The 18848-nt window shown below is 45.3% G+C and overlaps 1 protein-coding gene across 1 annotated transcript in view; it reads right to left on the bottom strand.

Moving 5' to 3' along the window:
- The window catches only part of ADCY2 (adenylate cyclase 2), a 365223-nt gene that overhangs the window by 14129 nt on the left and 332246 nt on the right, over positions 1 to 18848 (bottom strand). Inside the window, exons 19-22 of the mRNA XM_045565786.1 lie at positions 10628 to 10712; positions 7593 to 7751; positions 5319 to 5465; positions 3506 to 3613 (exon numbers count right to left, since the gene is read on the bottom strand). Coding sequence (XP_045421742.1) covers positions 3506 to 3613; positions 5319 to 5465; positions 7593 to 7751; positions 10628 to 10712 — 499 coding nt within the window. The remainder of the gene's footprint in view (positions 1 to 3505; positions 3614 to 5318; positions 5466 to 7592; positions 7752 to 10627; positions 10713 to 18848) is intronic.

Raw genomic sequence — 18848 nt, 5'->3', positions numbered from 1 at the left:
TTTCCTACTGCTGCTGAATCCAGCCGGGACTGGCTGCTCCTCTGGGTGTGTGTTCATAGAAAGATGGGAGCAGCGTTGGAATGCAAGCCCACTCTCAATTTCATATTCCATTTCTTGACAAATGCCTGCTTCTTTCAAAAACAACAATCAGCTCTGAAATGTAATGCAGCCATTTAGTCATGATGTTGACTTTAAGCTTAAAATTAGAATCCATTGTTTCATTAAAAAAATACAAGTGAAGCAGAACAGAGCTGGACACCAAAGCCCTGCCCTGGCTGGGTGTGGGTATGCTCCTATGTGTTTATTTCCCCGTGGATAACTATGTTCCTACTGCAGATGGAAAACGCAGAGGTAATTACAAATAAAAGCTAAATTTCAAAAGGCTATTACCCAGGTATTCTGCCTCTTTGAGATTTCAGAAAAACACGTTAATCCTTCGAGTACCCTATATATTTTTTAAACTGAATATCTTTTGTTGCCAAACTAAAGATTTGGTTAAATAATAAATAGAAAGTATTTTGTTTATAACTAGAGAAACAAAGGCTTAAGCTCATTATTTCAGGTAGGTTTCAAAAGGCAAAAGTGACATTCATTTCATATAAAAATATCAGCATATATATTTATAAAGCATGTTATTTTTCCCCAACCAAATGTGATGAGCTTTCCTTTCAGAATAACTTCACTGTACTGCAAAATATTTCTAGGATGACCTTGCCAAGAATCTAATTAAATGCTCTAATCACACATAGCACATACAGTATTGAGCAGACATTCCCTCCATGAATAAGACAGCATATCACACTCCATTTGTGTCCCAAACCCTTATCTCTGTGCTATTGGAGGGGTCAGTGACACCAATATGCAAAACAGGGTACAAACCACAATTGCATTATTATTACTATTAGCATTTTTATTGCCTACTATGCCCGTGGAGTCTATTAAGTATTTTGCATATTAAATGCAGTCTTCCCGACAGCCTCCTGCACTGCACACAAGGAAACTAAAGTGCAGAAAACACAGCTATGATAGACAGTTATGAGCAGCCTCATTGAACGTTGTGCCTTTTCAACTCTACCCTGAAAATGGTGACATATTAACAGTAGTGACTCAGTAGGAAGTCAGTAAGCAGCTCACGGATAGCTGCAGCTGCTCACGGTAGAGGGGATGGAACGGGCACAAACACGGGGCACAGGTGTGAATAGGGAAGGATGGGGGCCGGCGAAGGGGCGAGAGAGGAGGAGGAGGAGGGGAGAAATCATCAGAGGCCGCCGTGGGGAGCTCTGAATAGACAGACACACGCAGAGTACCCGGGTCTGCAGCCCTGCGGACTTTTACCACCTGCCTCCTAGGCTTGTTTAAAGTTTCAGGAGGCATTTAGTAAGTTCAAAAATGTCAGGGAAAAATGGGTTTGCATTAGGAGCGACAGGTTTGTAAATCAGAGTGAAGGAAGCTGGGCACTGCTGGGGAGGTGGGTGGGCACACACTCAGTCACTGTGTGGACAAACCCGTGTAATCACTAGGTGACGGCCCCCTGCTGGGGACTTTGAGGGACAAGAAACACAGCAGGCTTAGGGGTGCCCTGGGAACATTGGTCTGCACAGAAGTACACGTGTGTTTCAGGGCTGGTGCAGAGACTGCAGGGAGAGGTAGGAGATGGGTCAGGGCAGGGGACTGGGGACAGAAGGTTGGCACTGTTTTTGGAGTGGGGAGGACAAGAAAAAAATGACAGTAGTGGTAGAAAGCAAGTGTGCACAGGAAGCTGGAAGTGATATCCAAGCTTGGCCCCATGGTCAGAACAGTGGACGATGGCTTTGGTGGGATCCAGTGTGCAGATGGGATGAACGAAGTCTTAGCTGAGACCCCTGGTGGAGAGGAGGGGTTGAGGAAAGGACACCACAGTGGCCCACAGAGAGGGACACGGGCTGGAGTCAGACAAGGGAAGGGCTCTTTGGCTGAGGGAGGATTTCTGGGTAAATGCCCCAGCCAGCCACAGACAGGACGTGGATAACAGAAGCTCAGAGGATGCAAAAGCACTTGGAATTGGAATTTGGCAGTGGTTTTTGATCATTAAGGGTGGAAGTCCTGGCCTTGGCACTGGTGAGGCAGGATTGAGGAGTCTTAGGGAGAAAGTAGAAGGCAAAAGATAAAGGCAGTGGAGATGGACTATCAGTCCATAAAGTGTGACTGTGGAAAGGAAGAGAAAAGGCCTGGAGACATTTGATGAAGATCCAGGAGACCAGGGGCTGGTGGAAGCAGAGTCAGGGTCAGAGGTGCAGGTGGCACTCGGGGATGCAGAGGGTGACAGAGGGTGGCCCAGCCCACACGCTGAATGCAGAGCGGGTCTTCATGTGGTGGTGCCTTGGAAGGTCCCTGCTCCAAGGCACTGCCAAGGCTTCGGTGGCTGGTTGTCATGAAGCTAAGGTCTGGAGTGGGCATGATCGGGGGACATACCCCAGACAGCCCTCCCCAGGAGACGAGCTGGAGAGGCCTCCGAATGGGGGCTGGATGCGGGCGAGGCTAATGAGGCTTCACCTCAGGCACAAAACTTTAGAAGGTGCCAAAAAGCCCAGCAATCATGAGAAATTATATCCTAATGCAATATTTAGAAAAATCAAAATCCATGCAGAAAAATCCAGGATGAACTAAAATAATTACATTTTAAACAAAGAGAGTGGTTTGGACTGCATTGTGTACCCTTCAAATTCATATGTTGAAGCCTTCACCTCCCTTGTGACCATATTGGAGACAGGCCTGTTAGGAGGTGACTGCGGTTAACCAAGGTCATAAGGGTGGAGCCTGACCCAGTAGAACTGGTGCCCTTGTATTAATAAACGAGGAAGAGACACCAGATCTCTCTCTCTCCTTGCCATGTGAGGACACAGCGAGAAGGCAACTGTCTGCAAGCCGACAGCTGGGAACCGCCTGCCTGCAGAAAGTGAGTCTGGTAAGTGCAGTTCCCTGTGCTGAACTCAGCAGAGTCCACAGTCCTGAGGGGAGAGGGCTCTTATTTGCCCCTACTGGTATCCCAACATGTTATACAAGTAACACACGCACACACATACATACAACACGTACACAACAGAAAATCTCAACAACTCTAATTGATTAAAGATACTCAATTTTGCCCAAATCACTGGTGCAACCAAATTTCTATGTGGCCAACCTGTTTTTTGACCACACTGTTTTAAATCAAAAGAGCAGGAGCCATTCTTAATGAGTCTCCTTTAAATAAATAGTTTTCTTCATTTACTTCATTATATATTCATCTGGTATTAAGCAGCTACTGATTATTATTTTCTGCTCCTGTTCACCAGTAGAAGGTGTTCTGTGAACCGACTCTCAATCCCCAAGAAGCCTCTGGAATTCTCTTTTCCTGTGGGGCTGAACTTCAGGCTGTACACACCATAGAGTTCATAGGTCACACAGCGCGACTGTTCTGGGCCCGGTGTGACCTGCGGGCAGCACGGAGGCTCACGTGTGCTGCTGGGCAGCCAACGTGTCTCACCTGGGCGTGCTCCTGGCTGGGCACGGCGCTCAGACCCGTCGCTGCCATGTATGTGCTGCCGATGGTCTTGATCTTTTCAACTCCACTGAATTTCGGCTTGGACAGCAGCTGTGGAAGAATGACAACCATCTGGTTACTGAGCTGGGCTGGGCGCTGACCTGAAGCTGAGCACTTTGTAGAGACATTCTCAAATTCTCGTTCACAGCAATGCCAGTCAGACTTGTTCCAACCACTGCTTACTCCCCCTATGACCTTGGGTTTTGCTGGGAAAGGACGTTTCATGCATTTCATGAAGAGCGTGTGCTTCGAAGGAAATACAGTGTAGTGATGTACTTTCAGTGAGCGTGAACTGCCTTTCAAACTTTGCTAGCGAAGGAACTGAGGTAAATTATGACGCAAATGATAATAGCCTCAAATAAATTTCCCAACTATGTGTTTGAAAGTCAAAATTATGATTCAATGAGTGAGGTCTTCCTTGCATGGTCAGGGAGATTTATGATCAACTATTAGTGCTGAGAATCGATGATTGCCCTCTGAGTGCTTGAGATGGGGGGAATAAAGGGCTAGAATGGCTCCTTCCACCAGCCCCTACCCTAATACTTCTTGTTTGGGTTCCCACTTGACTCCTTCAATCTACTACTTTAGGATGGGGTGGGGGAAAGGTAAGCATCAGAGCGGAAGCTGTAGGAAGGAGGAGGAATGGGGGAGTGTGCAAGTGAGGGCAGCCCCGGAGGGCTCTGTGTCTGCTTAGGAGGGCAGGGCTCAAGTGGCACCAGCTGGAGACCAGAAGCATTTTCTTGCCCGTCCTTGGTACTCAGCCTTCAGGGGAGATTCTTTCAGGATTACGTGTCAAAGAATTTAAGATAGGTGAACACCCAGCCACATAACCACTGTCACTCACCTGTCAGGACTGGGAGGGGTTTATTTTACTGAGGGTTGAGTGAGCCACACGTGCCACTGGTTTTCACTATGCACCTGGGATAACAGTGGACACCTGCTGGTCATGACCTCACCAGGAATAGCTAGTGTCAACTTCATGATGATGATGGTGGTAGGACAAAACGCACAGGGCCCACAAGACATTTAAAAGGTCAGTCTGAAACCCTCACGTTACGTAATCTTATCACTGTATTTCAAAATTCCATGAATCGTGATGAACATATGCTCCCATATGTCAATTTCCCTCTACTTTGCATGACAATGATAAGAATAGTGTAGCTGCAGTATCCTTAAAACCAGAGGTGTGTTTGTTCTTAGCAGAAAATAGAACACATTATTCTCTATGTAGAAAGTTGAAAATGACACCTATTTCAAATTCAAAAGCATACACTTTGTCCCTTCTAAAATATGATGTATTATCCTACATACATATTACTTTTTCAAGCATAAAATATGTCATACGTGCATGATTCAAGTTGATATTTGACAAAGACCTTGAAGTATGCACAGATGTGCCAATAATCTATTATAATTCATTATTATTTATATATAAAGGTATGGGCAAGTATTTTCCCTGGAGTTCAAGCATTTGCAGAGAATTCACTAGCACACTGGATACATATTTGATTTAACAGATTTTGGTAGCTGTTTCTAGCAGTCATATCAGCTTTGAAAATACATTGTGTTTGTCTCCCCAGAATTAGTCTAGGACCTAAATAAAGCAAAAGGCTTTCATGCCAGCCAACAGAAATTATGCCAAAAGACAACTTTTTAAAGATATCCCACTGTACAGAACTAACTTCAAATGCACAAGAATCTTGAGGTGAGGGACTGGGTCTACTCCTGCCCCTCAAAGGTAACTCTCAGTACCTACATCGTCAAAGTCGGCGATGATCTCATTCAGGAGCCGAAGGCATTCCAAGCCCTCCTTGTTCACATCTGATTCCGTATAAAATTCCTTGAAGTCAGGAATGGAGGCAAACATGACGCAGACGCAGTCATAGGACTGGTGGTATAAGTCCTGCTCGAAAGAAAAGCAAGTGTGAGCGCTAGGAGACCTTTTAAACAAAAGCACTCCAAATGCAAGTGTTTGTTTCTGCCAGGAGTCCCAAAGAAATCACTCAAGTGCGCCACTCCACCCACCCCACCCCAGCCCCTGCCCATTGCTCTCAGGGGAAGGCTTCTGAGACGCCGATGCAGGCTCCCACTGCCGCTACCAGCGAAGAGGAGGTACCTCTCTGTCATTGCTGCCTGAGACAATGACAAGAGACCACTCACACTCTGTCATTTCTACCAGAGACAATGACAAGAGACCACTCACACTCTGTCATTGCTGCCTGAGACAATGACAAGAGACCACGGAGTTTTGAATTAGTAAAAAGTGTACTTTAAATGACTAAAAGGTGATTTCCCAAACTACTAGATTGTCCTAAAATAACTCGTTATGGCTATGTCCTCTGGATGGGCATCTTTATGAATTTTCCTCTTTCCTGTCTTCTGAGAGGAATAGATGAAACTCATCAAGTCACTTCTTTACTTAGACCAGAAAGAACCAATGAAACGCCTCAGGCTACTTATTCATATTCTATTAGACACCAACAATATTTATTTGGGATATCCTTTTGTTTTTAAATAAAAAGAGACTCATAGTTCTTCATTCACAGACATGAGTAAAATTGCAAGGTATTATAAACACAATTTCCAGGTGTTTCCATTATTTTACCAACACACAGTGACACCTTCAAATTCAGTGAAGGTTTCAGAAAGAAAGGGTTGTTAGGTGGGCATGGGGGCTAGTCCTAGGTGTGGAGGATCTGCCCTCCCATTGACAAGGGCTCTCCAGGCCCTGAGACGGCCTGACACAGAACGGCCAGGCGCCACTGTGGGCGCAATGCACCATGGGAGGTGCTCCCTCCACCAGGAACGTGAGGAGAGCCCTGGCAAAAAAGATGGCCGAGCTCCGAGCAGAGGGAAAATTGCTAGTGGGTGGTGCTTCCTGTGAGCCTGGCAGGGCGAGGGAACCCATTCAACATGAACACTGTCAGTGTGTTGTTTTCTTTGGGGCACCCAGATGAATCCCTTAGCAGAGAGTAAGCACTTAACTAATAACTCTAAGGTTTGGTGGCCCCTCAGAGGAACCGTTCTCCCTCAATGAGTTCTCATCACAAACACACCAGGGCATGGCAACCCAATGGAGAAAAAGCTAGACTCGCGTCATGTTCCTGTCCTCAGGGCCAACCACCCTGTAATGCCTTCCACCACTGCCTCAAAATCTGTACAAAATGCGTGGACAATAGAATCAAGGATTTCCTTTCAATTCTGCACTCAATATGCCTGAGCCGGCTTGTTGTGCAGACTTGTACTTTCTCTCCCTGCAACATGGTTGCTTCTGTGAACACACATATCCATGGTAGGCGACCTGTGGCACATGTGATCACCAAGGCTGGTTTCAGTGACCCTGACTGCATCCAGGGAGTCAGGGTCACAGGGAAGAAGTAAGCCCCTCGGAGCCTGTTTTAGTTAAAAATGTCAGTTTTATAAAAGTAATATAAACTCCACTGACTTCCCTGCTCTTGAGGGGAAGAAGTACACCTAGCAAGGCAAGGACAGGTTTTCTGTACCCTGCATTTCCCCACTGTCTGCTGACAGAGGCCAGAGTGACCTTTGGGGGAACGACGATGACGAGAATACGCACGAGAATAGCAGCACTTAACTGAGTGCCCGCCATGTGGCAGGATGGATGCCTCTGAACACACTGCACACATTAACTCGCCCAGACCACAGTCCTACGAGGCTGCTGCTGTACAGTTCTCCATCTACAAATATGGACACTGAGGCACGCAGTAGTTGTACTCCTTGCCTAGGCTGCAGCTACCAAGTCTAACTGCAGAGTCCACTCTGGTAAATGCTACACTTTATACCCCATCCTGAGTCTCCCGGATGACCGTGGGCTGTGCTGCCGGATGTCTCCATCACCAACCAAAAATCCTCTTGAAAACCGAAAAATTCTGGCTCATCTTGGGCATTTTGAATACTCAGATGTGTGAAGTGCCACAGCCTCTAAGTCATTGCTGAAGGTTTCAGCCTTCACTGAGGTCGTTGTGGCATCTGACCCCCAGCCCCCGGCCCCCAGCCCGGCCGGCCTGACCTCGTTCTTCAGGCTCCTGGCCAGGAAGTGCTCGGCGACGTGCGCGGGAAGCACGTTCTCCAGCAGCACGCGGTTCAGGTTCTCCATCGTCTCTATCTCCTCCCGCTCTTTTTTGAACTTGTTCTTCCATAAGAAGTCTAACCTACAGTAATATTCATTCTGTTACAAGAGGACACAGAGGTAAAGAAACAATAGGCATCTTGTCCTGCCAGAGAGTGGAGGTTTTAAAGAGAAAATAAAAAGAACAAAACCAAACCAAAAAAAAGAACCCCCGAACAGAACTGCCACCCTCCCTACTAAGCCCTCTGTCCCCAAGAAATGTCTTTCAGTCAACCTCTGACGTGGATTTGCAAAAAATAAGTGACAAAAGGGGCCAGCCCCAGGAACAGGCCAACCAGCTACACTGGAGGCTTCCAAGTCAGAGCCATTAAAGCTTCTCGGGAAGTTACGCTAATGAAGGATGGCCAGAATTATTTTTTCAAAGAGGCATAGTAGAATATAAATGATAAATAAATGAAAACTACATCTGTAGAAAGAGTGCACTGTTTGATGATTTGCATAAAAAGTAGTGCTCATTTGTGGCAATTTGCTTTTAGTATTTGTAAATTAGTTTTTCCCTACCACAAATTATATAATTAAGTAATCGTTGTAAATTATGGATTTTTTTCATTTGGGATTGCATTGTACTGAGAGAGTATCACTCATTATATTTAGAGAAAAGTTCATTTTCATATCATTTAATTAAGATAGTGCCTGCTGGTAAAAACTATGTGTTCATGTTTCATAATGTATTAAAATATAGTGTATTTTAAAACTAGTTATTAGCATTGTTAAAAATGGAGAGGCCCAATTACTGACAAGGAGCCTTTTCAATGTTGGCATCATTTTGTGCCTCCTATGGTATAAATAATTTAATATACTGGGATATTCTTGAATGAATCCCCCCATGATAGGAGGGCTTAATAGAGAGGGTGTATTTCACACAGATAGTAACTTACTGACAAATAAATGCAGAGAAGAGCTAACTAAAGGATTTTTGTTTTGTTTTGTTGGTTTGATTAATTATACCAATGACAGTCCAAAAGAAAACACACACACACACACACACACACACACAAATGGCCTCTCATGCACAAATGGGAATTTTAAAAATATCCACAATTTGAAACTTGAAAGAACAATGACTACTCATCAGTTACATGTGATTCAAACTGTGTGGTGCACTCAAACAACATTCCTCCTGCTCCAGCATGATGTTTATTTTTATTTCAGGTAATGAGGCATTTTCAAAAGAGACTGCAGAAAAGGTATTTTAAAATTTTGTTTATATTTAAAGTATTATATTAATGTCTAATTTTCCACCCTTTGGATAAACAGAAATCTTTCTATGTACTTACTAAAAAAGCCCTCACACTTGAAAAATAGATTTTTGGGGGTTTTCTTTCTTTCTTTCTTTCTTTTTTTTGAGGCAAAGTCTTCTTGCTCTATGGTCCAGGTTGGAGTGCAGTGGTGTGATCACAGCTCACTGTAACTTTGAACTCCTAGGCTCAAGTGATCCTATTGCTTCAGCCTCCTCAGTAGCTAGGACTACAGATGTGTGCCACCACACCTGGCTAATGTTTTTATTTTTTTGTAGAAACTTAGTCTTGCTATATTGCCCAGGCTAGTCTTTAACTCTTGGCCTCAAACGAGCCTCCTGCCTTGGCTTCCCAAACTGCTGGGACAATAGGAGTGAGCCATGATGTCAAGCCAGATCTTTCTTTCCTTCTTTCTTTCTTTCGTTTTTTTTTTTTTTTTTTTTTTTTTTTTTGATAAACCAGTGGTGTGGCTAGTTTTACAATAAAATGACAGAAGTGATTAGCAGGGGGTGGGAGGTGTGGAGAAGACATAGGTGTACACTCAAAATCAGACACAAGTGAAACATGAGATGAAATCACCCCCAAGGAAGCAGTTAAAGCTGCAAGCACAATTCACGTAAGTTTGAAGGTCTCCATGTACCATGCTAAGAAGTTGCTCAGGTTTCCCTGAGTGATTGCTATGGCATAGTAAGTAGCATTTTGTACTTACTGGAAGGAATCAGAGTACTTTGGAACCAGTTACACTGGAATGAAAGTGACATTTTGCCAAATCTGTACCCATCTATCCATCCATTCTATCTATTTACCTATCTATCCATCATCTATCATCCTCCCAAGCAATACGATCTGTTTAGAATCCTCTCCTTTGTGTATATAAGCAGCAACCACGTTAGAAACTCATATGAAGGGCTCCAAAAGGAAGACACTTTTTTTTTTGATTGGTAATCTTGTATTTTATTCTAATTACTACTTAATTCTGTGTGTGGATCAAGTTACCTATTTTTGCTTCAGTACCAGACTGTTTTAATTATTGACATTTTACTGTGCGCTCTGGTTTTTGGAAGAACTTATTTTTTTCACCATACATTACTTTTTTAATATACTTATTTTTTTATTGTTTTTTTATTTCAGCTTATTATGGGGGTACAAAAGTTCAGGTTATGTATATTGCCCATGCCCCCTCCACCCCCCCCCAGTCAGAGCTTCAAGCGTGTCCATTCCCCAGACAGTGAGCATCGCACTCACTATGTAGGTATATCCCCATCCCCTCCCCCCAACCCCCACATCTGTCCGACACCCAATAGGTGTTATTCCCAAATGTGCACACATTCTGAAATGCAAACGAAGTCAAGAAGAGATTTTTTTCAAATAGTGCCAGCTATTAGGGAACACTCATATAGGGTTATAAAACCTACGAAATTTATTTTGAGATTTAATAGGACATTCATTAATTCACATCTCTGCCATTCAAAAAGTTTGCCTTTTGTGGGAAAAAATGAGAGATGTTTTTCCTTTGGTCTATATTTAAGCACCCACACCTTGTGCTACCTACTTTTCTCTTAAGCGATAGGATTCTGATTCTTAAACATTTGTTTGCATGAAAGTTAAGTACAATGCACAGCAAAGCATTATTAATACAGCCCTTTAGAGAAAGTATATAAAAACCAGACTTCTTACCTGTCTACCCAGGACAAGCAGTGTGACGAAGAATATAGAGAGAGACACAGAGCCCATGGTCTTTAGGTCTTTCCAAATGCCTGGTCTATTAAAAACAAACAGACAGACAGACAACAACACAACAAAATAACACACACACAGGACTTAGAATTCAAGTATCAACAAACGTCAGAATCCCTAGTGCCTGTCTGCACTGCACACTAGCCAAACACACACATTCCGGATCTCTCTTCAAACCCAGATTGCATTTAAAACAAAACGAAAAAGGTTCCTATTTTGAGAACACAGTAAAATAATATAGACTTCTAACTTTATATCAAGCTATAGCAAATATGAAAAGAAGGAATAGGAGAGTATTAGTAACATTTTCTTTATACTTCTGGGATAGATAGTAGATAATTAGATACATGGTTTCTTCAATGTTTTCATTATTACTCTCAGAAAAAGACAGTGTGCTTGAAATGAACAATCATGTGAGGAATAAAAATGAAGTAGGGAACTTAATTTCTACCAGCTACTCTCATCTATGAATTATACATTTTCATACAACTTGCAAGCAGGCACCCGATTTTACTCTTTCATATGATTTTGTATCACAAAGGCATAACCCAGATGGAAAGTCTTGACCTACTGCCCACTCCCCATCGGGCCCAGGTGGACGTCAGTAAGTTGCCCCTACCCAGGGTCTCCTGTGCTGGGGGGAGCCCTCGTCCCCACTACAACTTTCCAGGCAGTGATGCCAACGCATCCTGCATAAGCAGACACGCAATTATTCCCCACATGTAACTGCCATTATGACCTGAAAAATAAAAGTTCATTACGTACGGACACCATGTCACATAAGCTGCACAGATTATATTGAGTTAAGCACAAACATCAGGCAACCACTTCCTGCTTTTGTGTTGTCCTTGCTTTGCGACTTCCCAGCTTCCCCACGGAGGGTCTTGGGCTGATGAGATAACAGGAGGATGTGGTGTAGCATTAAAGAGCCCACGTGGGCTTTGAAAAGGGAGAGTGTGGGTTTGAATCCTGAGCTGTGGGGCCTTGGATAACCCCCTTCAAACCTCACTTTCCTCATGGCCAAAGGGGGTTGCCAATACCTACCCTGCAGGTGAAATATCTGTGCACCCGGCACAGAGCCTGACACCTAGGAAGCTCTTCGTACATGGCACTCATGCTTTTTAGCATTAACTACAGAATGGTAAGGGAGGGGGAAGGGCTAGGAAGCTAGAGAGGAAGATAAGGAAATGCAGACTGGAGAATATTATTAACAGAATGCAAGACCCAAGTGCAAAGGAAAGGTGGATTCCTGTAGGAAAGAGAAGACAGAATCTCCTGTTCCCAGTGGTTTAAGGGCTTGAGACCTCAGAGAACTCTCCAGAAAGGCGGGGCTTACAGTGGAGCTCTTTTCTCCCTACCAAACCCGTGGTGGCTGGAAAAATTTGAGCTTCTTGAGCGCAAGGAGGTCACCATTTCTCTCTGAAAATGAAGCGGAGCAGTGACACTTTCCGGTGTCACTAGCACAGGTGGTCACTGGGTTATGGATGAGGTATGTTCTTGAGGATGTCTTTAGGTTGGATTTGTATGTATTATAACTTGGATCTCTGACAAACAGTGAATATATGGTAATAATAATAATACTGTAATGGCTCACACGTGGTAATACTACTGTAATAATAATAATACCCCTGTATTGTAACAGTAAGTTACCGAAACTATTGTATTCTTTCTTTTAATTCAAACAAACAGAACATAAAAACAAACTCATCCAAAAAGTTTAGATAGGAAATGGGAGAAATTTGAAAAAAGAATATTAAAGGTTAACAACTCACCTAATGTCACATCAATGCTAAGCTAATAGGAAGGTTACACTCATTTTGCTCTTCTAACCAAATCGGTAATAACCTTTCCATTTCAATAATTAATCCACTGCGCTGCTTAGTAATAACTGACGCTCTCATTGGAGCACTGCCTTTCACATGTTCCATTGTTCTCACTTTATAATTGTTCCGACAGAAGCCTGATGCTTTCCCAGTGGATGTCGGCGTCCGGCCCTTCTCTGAACACTTAATTATTTCTACTTTTGTTTCCTTTGTCATCACCTTTCTCTTCATTGCAGGCTCACCTGGACTTGCAGTTGACTATTGCTTTGGAGGCATGGTCGTAAGGGTAAACACGGACTTGTAAAATTGAACGAAAAAGTTGATTAAGATGAAAGTGATGCTGTGTGTAAACGACCGTATAACAATGGTACTAGCTGCTAGCCTGAAGATGCTGCATCAAAGAACTGCTTGCGCCACGGGGGTTTGTTCACATGTGTGGAAGAAACTTGTTCCTGAATTAATTATTTAATTGCAAATTATCCTTACGGGGAGCCTTGGGAGCCTGACCTCAAGTACGGAACGCCGTAAGTCAGGTCATCCATAGCCCAGGCTGCCTGTACTGCTTTTATGAGATGAAGTTAAATGAAGTTCCTTTCTGAGCCTGCAACAGCTGTGTCTAACAGCACAGTGAGAGTGACTGAGAGGTGCAGATATTTAAAAACAATTTTGACTTCAAGGACTTTTCAACTCATTTTTTCCCTGTCTTGACTGTACTGACACCATATTGAGTAGTTAGTAGCGGCCGTACAACCCAAGCAACATCCTAAGAAGCTGGTGCAGGGTGAGTTTTTAATTTGCATGTTGCTTCATGACGATCACATTATTTTGCAATTCCAAGGGGCCAGAGAAAGCATCTATGACCCCCAGCACCCACGTAAGCCCTAAGCTAAGAGGAAAATGTTAACGCCCAGGTCGGGATTTTACAGTAGCTTCGTCAGTGCGACAAGTCAGAACTCATATCCCTCTTGCCTTTCCAGCTAAGGGACCAGATGCCCCAAACACACAGAGCCAGCTCAGGCCCCTCTCACTGACGGAGAGGAGGGCATGGGACCCCCGTACGCAGATCAGGGCTGGCTGGGTTACCAGTTAATCACACAGAAGATGCATGAGACCAGCCTATTGGGAGAAATCCTTCCTGCGGACCCCTGACATGCATTTGAACCTTGGTGTGGGGAAGGGAACACCCTGCTCCACCGGCATCCCAGGTCTTCAGTCATCCTGAGGAACAACGGCACATGGAGGGTGGGACGTGGAGGAATCCAGCTGAGGGGAGGCTTGGGGATGGATTTGAAAGCTCAGACCTCAATGACCTCAGGCAAACTGAGGCCCGAACAGCCTGTAGAGCAGACTGGTGTATCCACACACGGATGCCTTTTTCTCTTCTGAAATTCTCTGTGCACTAGGAAGAACTCCACCTGACTTTCTTGCATTTCACTTGGATTTCTCAAAAACTTCCTTCATTCAGTTAGCAAAAGAGCACTGCCAGCTCCTTCTGCAGGTGCTTTCTCCGTGGGCCACTCGTGGACACGCTGTGAGGGCTCGTGCAGTTTGACAGACTACAGCCCCATCCATAGATCCAGTCCTGGGTTACGACGTGGCCCTTTGTGTGCACGTGGGAGTGGTGGGGGGAAGAGGAGTGTGCGGGGTCGGGGGAACGTGGGCAGAGAGAGAATAAGACCCGGGACACCTTCTTGGCAGAGTCTTGTCCATTGTGCTGATCCCTGTATCAATCTTCTAGGGCTGCTGCGACCAGGTACCACAAACCAGGTGGCTTAAAACAATAGAAATTTATTGTGTCACAGTTCTGGAGGCCAGAAGTCTGAAATCAAGGTGTCCTCAGGGCTGTGATCCTTCTGATACCTGCAGGGACGTCTTCCTTGCGTCAGTGTAGCTGTGGGTGGCTTTCTGGCAGCCTTCGACTTTCCTTGGCTGGCCGCTGCCTAAAGCCAGTCTCTGCCTCCATCCCCACGCGGCCTTCTCCCTGCGTGCCTCCTTGCACGGCCACTTCCTCACAAGGACATGGCTCATGTGGGTTAGGGCCACCACGTCAGCATGGTCTCACCTTAACTAATTACATCTGCAATGACCCTACTTCCAAATAAGGTCACATTTTGAGAAACTGGAAATTAAAACTTCCTATCTTCTTTTGGGGACACAATTCAACGCCTCAACTGGGTTAGTCAGTTATACAAAAATGGCAGCTGGACAGCTAGTTTGCTGTGAGTGCACTCTTTCTCTCTCTCTCTCTCTCTCTCTCTCTCTCCCTCTCTCTTCCTTTCTCTTCCTTTCCTTCTCCCTTCCTCTTTCTTTCTGTCCTTTATATTTTAAGGATGATCATATGTTAGGGTTGTGCCATCACTGAGTTATAAAGTGGGGAAGATACAGCTACTGTAACTAGAGAAAGTTTCTAGCTCTACGATTTCTAACATGATGACAATGGTAGCCAAAACATGACTGAATATTCTTACTTTCACATCCAAAAATTAGACTCCAGGGACTCAGACACCCAGGCATGCCTGTAGCCACACACTGATTTGCAGCTGGCCCCCTGAGATCGTTAACGGAGCAAGCATTTCACCCTGCAAGTTTCAGGAGTCCCAAAGAACAAGATAACCTAATAAATTGGGTGGGAGGGATGGAGGTATTACTCGGTGAAATAGTCTCTAACCTGAAGGCAAACAGTTCTGGTGAGATTTAAAAAGCTATTTTCATTATTCTCAGGAGAGAAAGCAGTCCAGGCAGGTAGACACAAACATTATCTTACTTTTAAAAACTTTACATTATTTTAGGTGAAATGAGCTTCTATTTTTTTTAAGAAAAAAGTATCCAAAGAAACCTAGTTTCTGTTGTGCTGTTAGCAGTCGACTAGCTGAGGCAAAATCAGACCTTCTCAGGTCACTAATTGGGATAAAAATTAGCCTGACGTCTGGGACGCTGACCCCTGAGGCCCACAACTCAGAAAGACGAGGCCAACAGACAGGCAACCACGGCTATCTGCCCTCCCACCCACATAATACCCTCATGGTCTTCAGCCAACTCACCTTCTAGCTTTCTTGGCTGTCTTTGTTTTTTTACACCATTAAATTAGGACAAGCCTGGCTTTGCCCAAGAGAGACCCCTGAATCCTCAGGAATCTTTGACATCAAATGGTACAAAAAGCTAAAATTTTGTCTACTTTGACGATGCCCCAAGGATGAATCTGTTCACTGAACCTAACTCAGCACAGGACTGGGACTTCAATTACAGAATAAAACAAAATGAAACACCCCAGAAAACAAATGTGGAGGTTAAAATGCAAAAGGCAAAATAAAGACAGCTCTATGCCCCGCCAATAAATCTTCCTCTACGTCTGGCTTGAGAAGCTGCGGGAATTGCTCAGAGGCACTCAGATGTGCTTTCCTGATGTCCCTCCTGCGGCGATAGTTGAAGGGGCTTGTGGGATCCCGTGGATCTCCGAGTGGGACTGGCCTCCCCACCTGAGTCACTGAGGCAGTGGCTTCATCCTGGCAGTGTGACCACGACAGCTTAATCTGGCTTCCTGCACTCCACATACAGGGTTTTCAGTGAACGAGTGTTGCGAAAATGAATGAACGAGTGGACGAGCGACTGTGTTGGCCTGGCCACGGCTCACTTCCCCTAAAGGGCTTCTGGATGCTCTTTCCTTCCCTGGCTGGATGCAGAGTCACTGGAATCCTATGCAAACTTCCAGAGAAGGTGGCCCCATGTCATCCGGGGACAGATGGCTCAAGGCCTCCTGCTTTTCCAGAGTGGTGCTCGTAAATGCCAAGCAAAACATTCCAGTGCTACAACAGACCAGCACAGGAAGGAATAGGCTCCTGCTTAGAAAGGAGCCCTGGAGGCAGCTGTAGGTCAGGAGAGAATGTGTGTGTTTGGGGGGCCAGTGCTGGCCCTTTGCTATGGAGATAACCTTGCGTCCTGGTTAACGTGTTGTGGTTTCATCTTGTGGGGAAGAGTGATTCTAAGTTGGAAGCAACTGTTACATCAGGGAGACATGACACGGAGGGGCTGTGCACAGCTGTGGCATCACGGATGGAAGGGCTGATGATCAGAAGCATCGTGCATTCAATAGTCTATGGGCACAGGCCTTGTGGAATCCCTCCCCCCATTCTAAAACCAAACCTAACCAAACAAAACAAGCCTAGAAGTCGAGTATCTTCCTGGGGATGAGTCCAAACCACAGGGCATTTTCTGTTTTAGGTCAGATAAAGAAGCAGATAACTAATGGTCATTTTTTATAGAAGAGAAGAAGGCTTGGTAGCACCTGAGCAGCCCTGGGATGACTTGCTCTGTTGTTAAAGTTAGTTGCTTTGTCGCCTCCCTTCCTGCTGCCCTGCTAGCGGGTGTCAGACAGAGAAGCCTGGTGCTGTTCCTGACCTCAAGATGGCACGGGGTGGGGAAAGCTGAGCTACTACAGTTTAAGTAATTCTAAATCTTTTCCGTATTAGCTTGACTGTATTATGGGTTAGCATGCAAATTTGAAATACATTTTTAATTTAAAAGAGAAGACTTCAGAGAAATTCCAGGTGTTTGGGAATACCCATAGACCATCCAGCCCAGGGCTAGACATGCAGCTCTCTCTGCCTGTGTCCCATGTGGGAGGAACTCCCCAGCTCTGTCTCAAGACTTTAAAACAATTCATCATCAGTTGATCCCTCGTTGGGACTTTGTCAAAGTACAGCACAGTATCTCAAATTCTAGCCGTTGGGATTTCCACGAGGCACAGGAAAAACAAGGAAAGCGGAAAAACTCCACATTGAAGATTCCCAGATCTCGATGATGCATGCTGATTTGAGCATCTCCACTGCTCTCCCTGACAGGGAGCTGTTGCTAAGGCCTGGAAGCAAAGCTATGCAGACAGTTCTGCCAGCTACCAGCTGGAGCTTCTGTGTGATGCTAAGCCCCGGCTATAGCTGCAGCTGAAGCACCTTGTTCAGTGCTGCTTTAGGCTGTAGTTCCAGCACGGAGCTGGTTAGGCTGCAGGACTCCTTGTTAGCTCCTCTGTCCCCGCTCTCCTCCCTCCCCCTACGCCCCTCTAGAATTAAAGGTACACTTCTAGCCTTCAGGCGAGTTAAACATAATGGCTGGGTCTATGTGAAGTAACACTGATCCCTTGAGACTTCTCAGTTATTCAGGAAAAGAAACTCATAGGGAAAATGTGACAACGTTTTGCAGACTCAGTAGCAAGGCTTTGTCACTGGAAAGGGAGGTATCTTCGAGACAAAAACAGCTTCCAGCAGTATCAGCTGCTATTAACCACAGCGGCACCTGGAAGGGCACACTGTGCCCCCCACAGCTCCGGCAAAGGGCTTTGAGAGACGGTGTCAGGGACAGGAACTGGGCCCGTTACTGATGGCTTCAGCAAAACATCTCGTGCTCACAGACGATATGGAGGACTGTTGTGAAAATCAAAGAATTAGGAAACATCTTGTTCTGGACCTTCCAAACACCAGAAGCGTCTGAGTTTCCTTCCCCAGGAGGGGACTTAACGGAATCACATCCTGGCAGGTCCCGTGAAGTGCTGGGACGCTCCTAGCCTCCATCCTAATGGATTGTGTTAACGGCACTCTCTCTCTCAGTGAGTCTTTCTTTCCTACTGAAAAGTCTGCTGTCCACACTCATGGATCTGTAAGAATATCTTCAATATCAGTTTCTGAATTACTCATTGATCTGAAATTTTTCTGATGCACACCCCTCATGTGTTCTTGGCTAACTCTGAGGATTTGCACCATCTTGTTGGTTTGTCCATTATCAACGTCCAATTTGGTTGTGACCCAGCCACCACGGTCATGGTGAGGTCACATACAAGACAACCTCACCGTCCAGACTGTGCGTTCAGAAGGTGGCAGTGCTGTCTTTAAACAGAGATGCCCCTGCCAAACTTTCCTTTGAAGTTTAAAGATATAACCAGAAACTGATGTGGATACTGAAAAGACACGTCCGCAGTGAGTGGAGATGCGCTCTGTCCTCAGGGAAGCAGGTGCAGTGGGAGATTGCCGGAGACTTCATTAAGCCAGTACCAGGCCACTCCAGTTGCTCAGGGGCACACGCTGCTTTTGTTCATTCCTTCGCCAGATGCCGTTTGAGCGCCCTGTGCAAGGCATGGTGGCAGGCACTGTCGATACGGCAGTGGTCCTCGGTGCGGACCTTCTGAGAGAGTGCTGGAGTCCTCAGCACACGTATCACAGGGCAAAGTGGGACAGAGGAGTTGCTCAGTCCTTGGGCACCGGGCGGGGGCGGGGCAGCAGGGTTGAAGCCAGAAGCTTAGGCAGGTCCACTGGGAGCACTCCATACCAATGAGCGGCAAGTCCTCGGTGGGC

The sequence above is a fragment of the Lemur catta genome, chromosome 12 (genome assembly GCF_020740605.2).
Source record: "Lemur catta isolate mLemCat1 chromosome 12, mLemCat1.pri, whole genome shotgun sequence".
NCBI classification, from domain to species: Eukaryota; Metazoa; Chordata; class Mammalia; order Primates; family Lemuridae; genus Lemur; species Lemur catta.
The sequence above is the reverse complement of the archived record's forward strand: the minus strand, read 5'-3'. Positions and strand labels throughout refer to the sequence as shown.